Below are 14,955 nucleotides of genomic sequence, written 5' to 3' on the forward strand. Positions count from 1 at the left end.
AACAAACAAACAAGAAAAGTTGGAAGCAACCAAAATTTGGAAAAAAAAAAAAAAGATGAAGAACATTTAAATAAATTATAAAACATCAATACCTTAGAATATTAGGGAATCATTAAGGTCATATTTTCAAGTGGAAAATAACCCATCAACAGGTGAATGAAAACTTTAATTATGGAGTATCCATAAAATGCAGTATTAGTCAACAACAAAAAGGAACGATTAACAGATACATATGACAACATGAATGAATCTCAAAACATTATGCAGAACAAAAAAAAGTCAGACCAAATTTTTAAAAAATATATACAGAATATACCATTTGAACCTATTTGTATGTAATTCTAGATCAGGTAAAACTTATCTCTGGCTAAAGAAGTCAGTTTAGTGGTTGCCTCTAAGGCAAATCCAAGGATTGACTTGGAGGAACATGAGGCAACTTTCGGGGAGGATGGAGATATTCTGTCTTGTTGGGTGTGCATTAACTGAGTATATTATTTTGTCAAACTCATCTCCCTTTACCTACTTAATTTCTGCTCAGACTTTGTGTGAGATCTTGCTTTTGATTCTATGTAAATAAGATCTCAAAATACCATATTTTCCAAGAGGATTTAACAAAATAGGCAAATATTCAACTCTTAATTGGAAAAAAAGAACCATGATACAACACTATGTATAGTAGTACAGTCTAGCTACATAAAAGAAAATACATGAATATGAGATACACAGAAATGACAAGGATACATTCCAATGAACAAGTCCAACTTTCATTATTAGAAAAGGTCACTAAATATTCTTTACACCTCATTTTATACCAAATTCCTTTTTTCTCTTTACATTCTAGCTGCCTTCTTGCAGTTCCTCAAATACAGAACTTGCATTTCCTTTGCCTCTGATGACTTTCTCATTTCCTCCAACTATTTAATTCCTACTCAGCCTTCAGCTTTCAAATCAATCCTGACCCCCTCCATAGCCCTCCATAGCCCTCCCCTCCCCAAACTGGGTCAAGCACATTATGCCTCTCCTTTGTGGCACTTAACAATTGCAATTTTTCATTTCTTTGCAGGTACCTTGAGTTGGCCAAATTGCAAAATTAATGGCACTGTTCTCTAGACTGCCCCATTTGCCTAAGACTTCTGATGCTAACTATAAACTCAGATGTTTTCAAAAAGCACCGTCAGGTCCGATAATTGACTAAATAAACTCCCAACTCACTGAAACCTATTATACTTGTAGTTGCATTTATTACAGGGAAAGAATACAAATTATATCCAGCCAAAGTTGGAAAATACACAGAGGGCAGAGTCTGGGTGATTTCCAAATGTAAGCTCCTGTTGCCTTTAGGATGCACTACCCTCCTAGCATTTATATATTACAATATGCATGGAGTATTGTCCATCCAGGAAGTTCACCTGAGCTCCAGTGTCCAAAGTTTTTATTGAGAGTTCATTACATGGGCATGACTAATTGATTGCCTATGTTGAACTCAGACTAATCTTTCTAGCTTTCTGGCTGTGGTCAGGTTCCATGATAAGACTAGTGAGTGTGATTGTTCACACCCTGAAATATATCTTAGCATGAGCTATCAGGTGTGGCTCACCTTGAATAACAAAGACACTCCTTCTGTCACTCAGAAAATTCCAAGGGTTTAGAAGTTCTTTTCTCTTTCTTTCTTTCTTTCTTTCTTTCTTTCTTTCTTTCTTTCTTTCTTTCTCTTTTTCCTTTTAAATATTTTTTTTGTTTATTCATGGGAGACACAAAGAGAGAGGCAGAGATATAGACAGAGGGAGATGCAGGCTCCTCACAGGGAGCCTGATGTGAGACTCTATCCCCAGACCTGGGGTCACGCCCTGAGCCAAAGGCAGATGCTCAAACACTGACCTACCCAGACATCCCTAGAGGTTACTTTCCAAGAACAAGGGAGGCCAGACCTCTCTTTAAGCAGGCCAAATTCTTACTCACACCATGGTTGCATAACCCACCTCTCGCCGCCCCCACCCAGTCCAAAAGTCCAGGAACACATCTGGTGTGCTCCCAGTCTCTCCTCTAGCACTTAATAGAGTGGCTGGCAGATGTCAAAAATCTACATAACACAGTAGTTTATAGCATAGAATTGGCTAAGTCTGAGTTTGAATCTTTGCTCTTCTTCTCACTAATTGTGTTGACCCTGGATGGGTTTTTTAGCCTCTCTCACTGCCTAATTTTCCTCCTCTATAAACTGGGGGTGATGATGATATCTAGTTCAGAGAGCAGTGAGTATTAAATGAATGAACATCAGTAAAGCCCTAAGAATAGTGCCTGGCACAGAATAAAAGCTAGATAAATGTTTCATATTATTAAATGCTCAATGAGTAATTGCTTCTTGAGTTAGCAAATGGGACATGAGAAGTGCTTAGTTAAATATTAATTGAAAGAATATAAAGGAAGATTTTAATAGATTTTACTGTTTTTTCTATTAATATAGTAGTAGATGTATTGATTTGGATGTGTCATCAATATGCCTGATTTTCAGCTCTCAAATCAAATATTAGTCCAAAGATTATAGCTTAATAATATGATTAAGAAAAGTCTAAAAAATTTTCAGTCTTTTTACTTCTTCAGCAACCAAAGCCCTCAAACAGTGTGAGTTGTATCAGAGGGGGTTCATAGTGTCTTCCAACTCCATCAAAATGTTATTTGTTCTTAGGAAACAAACTAGATATAACCATAACTAGAGAAGACCATTTTACATGGACACATGAACCTTTGAATGTGTAAGTTTCCATCAAAAAGGAACAAAGAGAATATTCAGCTGATTACCAAAATTCATCCTTAACATGTAAAAACAGTTTTGAATCATGGCAACAAATTTTTTTTGTGTGTGTATATTTTTTTATTGGAGTTCGATTTGCCAACATATAGCATAACACCCAGTGCTATCCCATCAAGTGCCGCACTCAGTGCCCATCTTTTAACACAAGTATAAGACTGAAAGTCTGCTTTCTCTTATTCAAAGGCTTTCTTGAATTGTTGATATGCTCTTGAAAAGATAATGTAAATAGTTGTTTTCTCTTCGCTGTCCCAGAAAAAACAGTTTCTATATTTTGCCTTTCTCAGGTCTTTAACATCCCTATTCCTATTTAGGCAGGCAATTAAAAACTTTCTAGGGTTTAAAATATTTCCCAAGATTTAAAGTGTGAATGAAGTCTCTTTGATTCATTAGGCCTTATTTTTTATATTGGAGTTCAATTTGCCAACATATAGCATAACACCCAGTGCTCATCCCATCAAGTGCCTCCCTCAGTGCCCCTCACCCAGTTACACTCCCCACCCACCCACCTCCCTTTCCACCACCCCTTATTGGTTTCCCAGAGTTAGGAGTCTCTCATGTTCTGTCTCCCTATGGAAACAAATTTTTATTAATTTGATGAAATTTGACTCCCTGGAAAACCACACACAAAGGTCACTGAAAATTTATTTTAATAAATTTGAATATAAATGGTTTATTTAATGGTCATTTAAACTGGCCTGATGTATCTGGAAGGCGATTGATGATTAATGTCTCCAAATGAGATTAAAACCCTTCAAATAATACTCTTAGCAATTAGAAAAAAGAATCAACTCTTTAAACCATTCATTTTAGGGACAACTGGGTGGCTCAGCGGTTGAGGATCTGTCTTCGTCTCAGGGTGTGGTCCCCAGGTCTGTAGAATGAGTCCCAGTCCCTGCATCAGGCTCTCTGAGGGGAGCCTGCTTCTCCGTATTCCTGTGTCTCTGCCTCTCTCTGTGTCTCTCATGAATAAATAAATAAATCTGTTAAAATAAATAAATAAATTAATTAATTAATAAAAAACCATTCATTTTAGTTATGAAGTAATGCATATACATTTAAATATAACTAGATGTTTTATGGTTTTTTTTAATTTATTTATGATAGGCACACAGTGAGAGAGAGAGAGACAGAGACACAGGCAGAGGGAGAAGCAGGCTCCATACACCGGGAGCCCGACGTGGGATTCGATCCCGGGTCTCCAGGACCGCGCCCTGTGCCAAAGGCAGGCGCCAAACCGCTGCGCCACCCAGGGATCCCCTAACTAGATGTTTTAAAATTCATTTATTATTAAGCCATTATTAAATCAAAAAATAAAAAGTAAGTACATCCCAACCACTCTTCTTACCATGTTTATTTTCCAAAAGTAGTAAATGGGGCAGCCCCCGTGGCTCAGCGGTTTAGCGCCACCTTCAGCCCAGGGTGACCCGGAGACCCGGTATCGAGTCCCACGTCGGCTCCCTGCATGGAGCCTGCTTCTCCCTCTGCCTCTCTCTCTCATTCTCTCTCTCTCTCTGTCTCTCATGAATAAATAAAATCTAAAAAAAAAAATAGTAAATGTTAACAGTTTGTTCTACCTATTTCTATACATGCTATGTAATATGTATATACACACAATTTAAAAATAGGAATATATACCCCGTTATTAAAAGTATTTATAAAGGGTTACTTTTCCTTGCCATCAGTGTTACCACAGGCGGTCACGCAGTTTGAAGAATTAGTTGGTATGGCAGAGGCCCTGCTTAAGGGTGGAGGAACCATGTCCACATCTGCATCCACCCTCTGGAGGGCAACAAACAACTCCTCACCAGACTCATTTGCCACAACGTGCAGTAATTCTAACTCTAATTCCAGTTCACCTATTTCCTTGAAAGCTGAAGAAGAGCATCATACTGATGAAAAACAGGTCAGTTGGAATACCTGCTCTAACTTTCTCTGGGATACAGTAAATGAAAAAATTGAAATAATACTACGAAATGATGGGGCACCTGACTGGCTTGGTTGGTAGAGCATGCTACTTTTGACCTAAGGGCTGTGAGTTTGAGCCCCACGTTGGGTGTGGAGATTACTTAAAAATAAGATTTTTTTTTTAAAAAAAGGCTACAAAATGATCATTGTTTTATCAGATAACATTAGGTAACTTTAGGTCATGACCCTAACATTGAAATTACATAAAACAATTTTTTAACGATAAATCAAAACAATATTTGTTTCACAAATATCCAATTTAGAAAACTACAGTCAATTGTGGTCAAGGATGAGGTCATTAAACTAGAAAATTCTTAAATCAGTGAGGGATAACTATGCATTGAGGGTTACAAAATTATATCATTGATAGAAGGTAAATTTCAGCCTCTGCATGTCGGAAGAATATAATCTTTTCCTACTTCTCCAATTTCTCTTCAAGGAACAGAAGCTAAAAGGACCAGAGTTTCATTAGAATCCAATATCAGTTTTGGAAAATATGCCTTCCAGAGCAATAATTAAATACTAACATCCAACATTTAGGATATTTGAATATTGGTGTATCAGTTTCCTTTTGCTATGTCACAGATGGCCACAAACTTGGTGATTTATAATAACACAAATGTATTATCTCAGAGTGCTGAAGGTCAGAAGTGTGGTAAAATCTAGGAGGCAGCAGGTACATTCCTTTCTGGAGGCTCTATGGAAGAATCTGTTTCCTGCTCCTCTAGGTTATTGTAGAATTCAGTTTCTTGTGGTTGTGGAATTGAGTTCCCCATTTTCTTGCTGACGGGAAACTGAAGGCCATTCCCACTTCTTGAGGTAACCACATTCCCTGGTTTATGGCCCATTCTACCACCTTCAAAACCAGCCATGAAGGCAAAGCCCCTCTCACTTCCAATGTGTCCTCTTCCTTCCGGTCTTGCTTCTGACCCACTCTTCTGCCCCACTCTTCTGCCTCCCTCTTCTGCATTTAAGGGCTCATGTGATAAAATTGGGCCTTGAATAATCCAGGATAATTTCCCCATTTCAAGGTCCTTAACTTTAATCACACCCCATATAAGGTCATATATTTACAGGTTCCAGGGTCATGGATAGCTTCAGTGGGTCATTATTCTGCCTACCACACCTAAGAGGAGGTGTTGAGGATGGGACTCATCCTTAAACTATCCAATTCCAGATTACATGACAAGAGTTTGTATAAACTCTGAAACAAATACCTCATAAAATTGGGAATTATATCAAAGATAACCCCTGAAATGTAAAATATGTATTAAAAGTAAAATACATCACCTTAAAGAATGTTGATTTTGTTTCTGGTGTGTCTTAACTCGATTAGTAATATATTTATCCATATACTACTTTCCTTTTCTTTTTCTAATTTCAGTTATTACTTTGTATTTTCTAGTTCAAGATTGAAAAATGGCAGATTTCCCGCTGTAACAAGAGCAAGCCTCAGAAGTTTATTAATGATTTAATGCAAGTACTTTACACAAATGAATACATGGCCACACACAGCCTGACAGGAGCAAAGTCCTCTACTTCGAGGGACAAAGCCGTAAAACCAGCTATGAATCAGAATGAAGTTCAAGAAATTATAGGTATAATATGATTGTATTACATCGTCACATGAATTTGAAATTATTTTACCATTCAAGGTTGTCGTTCTTTCATGTTCTTTCTGTTATTTTTCTATCAAAGAAAAATCTCAAGATAGCCTAAACCTCTTATTAAATATGGTAAATTTTATAGAAAAAAATGTACAGTAAAGTAGTTATTAAAATGAAACTAAATTTTATTTCACTTATATGTTTGAATTCACAAAATTCATAACTTCAGAAAAATGCATTTCAAAATCTTTTCAAACAAAATTTCAGTAACAGTTTATGTCTTATTTTCTTTCTTATCGTGGTTCTAGATCCTTTATCTTTTATTCTAGAAAAATAGGAGCTAATTTCCTACTTATAGTTTTTTTAATTTTATTTTATTTAAATTCAACTAATTAATATATAGTGTACTATTAGTTTCAGGGGTAGAGTTCAGTGATTCATCAGTTGTATATAACACCCTGTGCTCATTACATCACATGCCCTCCTTCATCCTACTTACAGTTTTTAGGTTAATGAATCTCCTCAAATATAATAATCTAGATTATCAAATAATTTTTTTACAAATATCAAACAAATTTAGGGAATCACTGAATCTAAGTTCTCTGTATTTTAATATGTCATTTCTTAGTTGGAAAACAGTCAAAAGAATTTGTTGTTTCAGCTGATGCTGAGAATGGATAAAAATAAACTAACATTTTGGAGCAAGGGGATCTAGAGTTCAGAGAAGTAGCAAGGTTAAAGCTGCAGTACCATAGGAATACAATATGTATGCTCTCAGTTTCTAACATAGACCTTCAGTATCTCTTAGTTTGCTTTGCAGACCCTGCCTATATATTCATGTATTTAAATATCTCATGGGTGTTTAGACTACTTCTGCAAAATGGAGACAAAATTACATTGTGGATTGCCTGACGTCTTATCTTAGTTCCTACCTTAAGATGCAAAGGCCTCAAAAAGGATTTTTGTGTGTCATTGTTGTTGTCTTTTACAGGAGTCACAAAACAGTTATTTCCCAACACAGATGATGTTTCAATTAGGAGAATGATAGGGCAAAAGCTAAACAACTGTACCAAGAAGCCAAATTTAAGCAAAAATCTGAACTCTCAGGATATTAAGTAGATCCCTTTGGTAAGTCCTCTCAATCTTCACAATCCTTTCCATGTGGCAAGAAGATGTAATACTTTTATCCCAGGAATATCCCTGGAATTTTTATGAACACTCTACTAGAAACTCTACTAGGACTCTACTAGGTCCAAGAAATGCTAATAGGTATTTGTAAAGGTGGAGGTGAGGATGGGGAAGGGGATTTAAACTTGAGGAATGCTAAATTCAGATAGAGATTTTCCTTTTCCAGAACCTCTCAGAGTACTTTTATACTCTTTAATACGCCCAAATGCACCAGAAATCTCTAAATAGGTGATAGAGTATGTAATGTTTCCAAATGTTTTTTACTAAGGAATTTTTATTTTTCCTTACGGAATGTGTGTTAACTTGTGGGTGGGTGTAGAAAGGGGCCAAAGGTGGGACACTTGATAATTTAGGGAATGTTTTTCTAGAACAGGGGAGATACAGACCCTAGGGAAATCTCAAAGGTATGTTGATGAGACTAAATTTACAACTCCAAACAGTGGTTTGTTTGAGGGCCCTCCACTGGCTGGAAGTACTGAGGGGTCTCCTCTGCCATTCTCCCTCCTGCTTCTCACTGTCTTTAAATATTTAAATCAGTTGTTATAGGGGTGCCTGGGTGGCTCAGTTGGTTAGGTTTCTGCCTTCATCCTGGGATGGAGCCCCCCCCCCTCCTTGGGCTCTTTCTTGGCTCAGTGGAGAGTCTGTTTCTCCCTCTCCCTCTGCCTGGGCTCCCCCTGTGGTCTGTCTCTGTGTCAAATGAATAAATAAATAAATTCTTAAAAATAATCAGTTGTTATAGTTTCTATCAGTTTGATAAGGATTTTTACCAAGATGTTTCTAATAGACTAAGAAAAAGAATTGCTTCTAGTGAGTTTTGAAGGAAAGAGACTTTATAGTCAGGCCCTGCCCTTAGGCAAACCTGTTTAGTAGAATTTTGTGTTTGCTTTAGCACCTCAATGTGCTGGTTGGTTCACTTGTGCTCATCCTTCCTCTCCATTATTTTGATGGAAAATATGTGAAAAAATGTATAAATGTGCTTTTTATTTTTTTAATTTTTATTTACTTATGAGAGTCACAGAGAGAGAGAGAGAGGCAGAGACACAGGCAGAAGGAGAAGCAGGCTCCATGCACCGGGAACCCGATGTGGGATTCGATCCCGGGTCTCCAGGATCGCGCCCTGGGCCAAAGACAGGCGCCAAACCGCTGCGCCACCCAGGGATCTTTTTTAAATACTTTTTATTAATAGAGGTATATGGTGACTACATGAGGGCAGGATTTTCCTTCAATTTCCTTGACTTTTATCTTTGACTTTCAATTTAGTTGTTCTCTGCCTAACTCTAGCCACCTTTGAGACCATTTTATTTATCTTTGTGTTCTCACTGTGTTTTAAATAGGATTGGAACTGCAAGTAATGCAATAATTCCCCCCACTTGCCTTCCAGCCATTGCTGACTACCATCCCCAGCACTCTTGAGGGTGGCTTACTATTTTGCTGTATAAATAAGCCTAGTTCTGATAAGAGTCAAGAGTAAAACAAACAAACAAACAAAACACGTTTAGGGCAGCCCTAAACCGCTGGGCCACCTTGGGTCCAGGGCGTGATCCTGGGGACCCGGAATCGAGTCCCACGTCGGGCTCCCTGCATGGAGCCTGCTTCTCCCTGTGCCTGTGTTTCTGCCTCTCTCTCAGTCTCTCTCTCTCTCTCTCTCTCTCTCTCATACATAAATAAAATTTCTTAAAAAAAAAACACGTTTATCAACTGCGGGAAGTAGGGGTTGGTGGAGTTGGGGGGGGACTTTCCCTTCGCTCATCCATACTAATAGACTGACATATTTATAAAACATAGGATATTTTTGTCCTTTTTCTCCCCAAGTCATTAAAGATTTCAGTAGATTGTAAATCTCACAAATTCCCAGTTAGGAGATAGTTGCCTAAATGAACTCTTAGACCTGGTCATTTTGACATTATCTGAATGCATAATAGCTAAGTTCTCTGCAAATTACCATAAAACCAGACTTCCGGGGGGATTCCTGGGTGGCTCAGTGGTTTGGCACCTGCCTTTGGCCCAGGGCGGATCCTGGAGTCCCGGGTTCGAGTTCCGCATCAGGCTCCCGGCATGGAGCCTGCTTCTCCCTCCTCCTGAATCTCTGCCTCTCTCTCTCTCTATGTCTATCATAAATAAATAAATCTTAAAAAAAAAAACAGACTTCCAAGGGTCTGCTATATAAGGCTACCCTTTGGAGCACATTTTTGTATTTCAGAGCTCTGCAAAGTATTTTAATATCCCAGCTTCTGCCTTTTTAATACCTCAGACTGCCAAGGGTAGGCACAAAAGTCATCTCTGACTACCAGTCAACAGAGCATTGAAGAAATTCAAGTTAAAATGTTTTTATATCAATAAAAATTTTAAAAATAGAATGTTTTTATACCAGTTTGCATGCACCTAAAGCCCAGTAATAGTGCTATTAATAACCTGACTGCGGGAAGCCTGGGTGGCGCAGCGGTTTAGCACTGCCTTCAGCCCAGGGCGTGATCCTGGAGACCTGGGATGGAGTCCCACATCAGGCTCCCTGCATGGAGCCTGCTTCTCCCTCTGCCTGTGTCTCTGCCCCTCTCTCTCTCTGTCTCTCATGAATAAATAAATAAAATATTTTTTTAAAAAATCACCTGACTACAGCATTAATTAAAATAGAAAAAAATAACAAATCTTTTGCTAAGAACACAATATATTCTGGTGCCTTCAGGCCCTGAGCCTCACTTTGTTGACAAGTTGCTTGGAATAAAAATATGTGTATTTAGAATAAAAAGTGGAGATTAACACTAGAATGGGATTTTTTTTTAATTGGCAGGTATCTTTCATTTGAAGTATAGTTAAATCCAAATTATTTCAAAAGGACTGAGAAAATATGCTGGGAAAGATAGGATCCCATCCAACCTGATTTAGCCATGCTTCTTGAATTAGTTTGATATAGCACCATCTAGTGGAATGCTGCTATGTTTTTCTCTTTTTGGTTATTTAACTAGCAGGAGTCTGAAGATAACTACACTTACTCAGACAAACCATACTCCCTCCTTACTCCACCCCAAAAAGTATTCTTTGGATAAATAACTTTTTTTGCATCACTATTAGTAAGACAATATGCACTGCAGAATCATGTAGATATTGACAAGTTCCCATGCATGCAAGAAGCCTAGCCTACCCTGTGGTAAACTGTGCCCTCCACCAGTACTGAGCACAAGGTTGCCACTGGTGGTTTGGATTTGAAACAACAATCATTTCCCAGCTAAAATTCATTTCTGAGAGGATAAGCACTATATTCCATCCTTCTCCCCTTTTTATCTATTCTCTCATTCCTGTGACTGTCTTCAATTGCCTGTGGCTCATATTGCCAAGAACTTTATGTTGCCAATCTTTCTGACCTTTCTCCATTTTTTTGCTTCTTTCTTATAGGAACTAAAGATAACTTTATTTATAAGAATTACAAAATATTAAAATAACCTTTATAACATCCCACTATATGGTCAGACAGTCTTCTCCTGAAGGTTCCAAAGCTGCCTCAGCCTATATAATTTCTACAAAAGTATTACCTATGCATACGTTATAACTCAAAGATGATCTAATACAGCAGCGCTCAAATAGGATGGGAGAAACATTTTCCCCCTGTCCTCAATTAGGGGATATTTAAAAATGTCTGACGATATATATGGTTGCCACAACTGGATCATACTACTGGCATTTAGTGGTTGGAGCCATTGATGCTGCTAAACGTCCTACAAGACATAGAACAGTTCCCCTACAACAAAGTATTACTTAACCCAAAATGTCAGTTGTGCCAAGATTAAGAATTCTTGTTCTAAAATTATTTCCTGGGACACCTGGGTGGCTCAGCGGTTGAGCGTCTGCCTTCGGGTCACAGCATGATCCTGGAGTCCTGGGATAGAGTCCTTCATCAGGCTCCCTGCGTGGAGCCTGCTTCTCCCTCTGCATATGTCTCTCTCTCTCTCTCTCTCTCTCTCTCTCTCTGTGTGTGTGTGTGTGTGTGTGTGTCATGAAAAAATAAATAAAATCTTTAAAAAAATAAAATGCTTTCCTTACTTTGGAGATAATGAGACTAAAGCCTAAAGAGGATAAATGAATTGCCAAGATTATATGATTAGTAACAGAGAGCCAACACTAGCATATAGTTCTTTGTATTATTTTTGAAGAATTTTTTTATTAGTTTTTTTATTTGAGTGTACTTGACACAAAATGTTGCATTAGTTTCAGACATACAATATAGTATAGTGATTCATCAAGTTTATATATTACGCTATGCTCACTCCAAGTGTAGCTACCATCTGTCACCATACAGCCCTATTATGATATCACTGACTATATCCCCTATGCTGTGCCTTTTAGTTCCATGACTTACTCATTCCATAAATGGAAGCCTGTATCTCCCAAGCCCATTTATCAATTTTGCCCATCCCACACCCCGACCCCTCTGGCAACCATCAATTTGTTCTCAGTATTTACAGTTATAATTATGCTTTTTGTTTATTCATTTTTTTTAAGATTCCACATATGAGAAAATCATATGGTATTTGTCCTTCTCGGCCTGATTTATTTCACTCAGTATAATATTCTCTAGATCCATCCATGTTTCCACAAATGGTATGATCTTGCCCTTTTATGGCTGCATAATATTCCTCTGTGTGTGTGTGTGTGTGTGTGTGTGTACATACACACACTACATCTTCCTTATCCATTCATCTATTGTTAGACTCTTACATTGCTTCCATATCTTGGCTATTGCAAATAACACTTTGTTAAGCATAGGGGTGCATATATCTTTTCATATATGTTTTTGTTTTCTTCAGGCAAATATCCAATAGTGGGATTATTGGATCATATGGTATTTCTATTTTTCATTTTTTGAGGAAACTCCATACTATTTTCCACAGTGACTGTACCAATTTACATTCCCACCAAGTGTTTTAGGGTTCCCTATTTTCTAATCTTAGTTAACATTTCTTTTTCTTGGGACGCCTGGGTGGCTCGGAGGTTGAGCATTTGTCTCCAGCTCAGGGCATGGTCCTGGAGTCCCAGGATTGAGTCCTGCACCAGGCTCCCCTCAAGGAGCCTGCTTCTCCCTCTGCCTATGTCTCTTCCTCTCTCTGTGTGTGTCTCTCATGAATAAATAAAATCTTTTTTTTTAAATTTGTTTTAAATGTCTTTTTCTTGTGATTTTTATTTTAACCATCATGACATGTGTAAGGTGATGTCTCACTATGGCTTTGATTTGCATTTCCCTGATGATTAGTGATGTTGAGCATCTTTTCATGTGCCTATTGGCCATCTGGATGTCTTCTTTGCAAAAATGTCTATGCAGGTCTTCTACCCATTTTTTGAATTGGATTGTTTGGGAGGCTTTTTGGGGTTGAGTTGTATAAGTTCTTTAAATACTTTGGATATTAACCCTTTATCAGGTATCATCTGCAAATATCTTCTTTCATTCAGTAGGTTGCCTTTTTTGTTTTGTTGATGGTTTCCTTCACTGTGCCAAAGCTTTTTATTTTGATGTAGTCCCAGAGTTCTTTGTACTTCTTATTTGCACATCATGGGTCTCCAGAGAAACAGAACCAGTGGGATTTATATAAAGAAACATTTGAAGAAATTGGCACACACAATTGTAAGGACTGGGAGTCCAAAATCTGCAAGACAGGCTAGCAGGCTGGAGCCCCTGGGAAGACGTGATTTTGCAGTCTTGAGCTCAAAGGTGATGTGAGGGCAGAAACATCCTTACTCATAGGACCTCAGTCTTTTACGGCCTTCAACTGCTTGGGTGAGATCCACCCATATCACACAAGGGAATGTGCTTTACTGAAAATCTACTGCTTAAATATTAATCTCATCTAAAAAAAACTTTCATGGCAACATCTGGACTAGTGTTTGACCAAACAACGTGGTATCATAGCCTAGCCGACTTGACATATAAAATTATATGTTTTAGGGTCAGAAAGTCTTTAAGCAGATTTTAAAGCCTCCTCTACTACCTCTTGATAAATGACCTCTCTGAATTCTAATTTAAACAGGGATAAATAATACTACCTACCTTGAGGATGGATCCGGGAATTGTGGAACCTAAAGCTTAATAATATTTGGAGAACTCACTTTAAGAAAAGAAACACAAAATTATGAATATACAGTCTGTTCAACTCTGCATAGGTTCCATGCCCAATGTAGGGCTTGAAGTCAAGAGTAGTGTGCTCTACCAAGGAAGCAGCCAGAAGCCCCAAAATGACATAATGTTTAAAAGTTAACAAATTTTTCAAATATCACATAATGTAAGGGCAATTGCATATTTTTACTTACAGCTCTGTAATACTTTTACCTTACTTTTTAGGGGTTGCATACACATTGATTACCTCTTCATTTGACAATTTTGCAATAGAAAGAATAAAAAAATAATTTGGACTATCCTCTAGCATAGTGGATGAAAAAAAATTTTTTTTACACTTTACAGAGTTTTCCTTCAAATTCTTAACTCTTCAGCAGCAATGTAATTTTTAGGATTGTTGTCAACTTTGGAGAAACTTCTATTAAGTTGCTCTGATATCTAAACTATAACATTTCAAGGCATTTCAAGTTTTCTATGGAATGAGTCCTCTTAAATATTCTTTGAAATGACCATATTTATAAATTTTTTTAAGATTTTATTTATTTATTCATGAGAGACAAAGAGAGAGAGGCAGAGACACAGGCAGAGGGAGAAGCAGGCTCCATGTAGGGAGCCTGATGTGGGACTCGATCACGGGACTCCAAGATCACGCCCTGGGCCGAAGGGAGCTTAACTGCTGAGCCACCCAGGCGTCCCAACCATATTTATATTTTTGCTAGAAAACACTCCAAACTGGAATGACCACCATTAATATAACTATATATAGAAGAGATGGCAAAGCACAAAATATATCCCTTAACAAAATCTCAGAAATGCCCACTGCCACCCAATAGTTATAATCAGAGAAAATATGACTAAGGAACAGTTGAAATGGGAAGATAATCGTCTTATGATTATGGTTGAAATATTTAACTTTTGCAAATTTAACAGAAATATATACACATGTGAACATGTTGGAAGGTACTCATGCAAACAAACTTTATGAGCTTTATAGTAATCTGCCTCTAACCTAGTTCATTTGGGTTTCGTGAATTTTGAAAGAGGTGAAACAGGGGAAACTGCCTGCTATTTAAACAATCAACAAACGTCACTGAAGAATGATAAACAGAAAAAAAAAAGAATGATAAACAGAATTGTTGATAATCTTTTAAGATGGTTGATGGGTATGTGGGGATGTTCATTTTACTTTGTGGGCTTGAAATTTTATCTAATACAAAATCGTTTTTTAAGTCATTTGAGATGAAAATATATGTAGAATATTTTAACTTGTCTATGCTGGAATTCCT

General features: G+C 37.5%; 1 protein-coding gene across 6 annotated transcripts in view; it reads left to right on the plus strand.

Annotated features, from left to right (window-relative positions):
- Positions 1–14,955, plus strand: part of BEND6 (BEN domain containing 6) — a 56,641-nt gene that overhangs the window by 39,191 nt on the left and 2,495 nt on the right. For 5 of the 6 annotated variants that reach the window (XM_055329659.1, XM_055329662.1, XM_055329658.1 and 2 more), the window contains 3 exons: positions 4,492–4,712; positions 6,180–6,372; positions 7,373–7,509. In XM_055329659.1, coding sequence (XP_055185634.1) covers positions 4,492–4,712; positions 6,180–6,372; positions 7,373–7,500 — 542 coding nt within the window. In that variant the 3' untranslated portion in view covers positions 7,501–7,509. The remainder of the gene's footprint in view (positions 1–4,491; positions 4,713–6,179; positions 6,373–7,372; positions 7,510–14,955) is intronic. The other variant, XM_055329661.1, reaches the window with a different exon arrangement.

The sequence above is a fragment of the Nyctereutes procyonoides genome, unplaced genomic scaffold (assembly GCF_905146905.1).
Source record: "Nyctereutes procyonoides isolate TBG_1078 unplaced genomic scaffold, NYPRO_anot_genome, whole genome shotgun sequence".
NCBI classification, from domain to species: domain Eukaryota; kingdom Metazoa; phylum Chordata; class Mammalia; order Carnivora; family Canidae; genus Nyctereutes; species Nyctereutes procyonoides.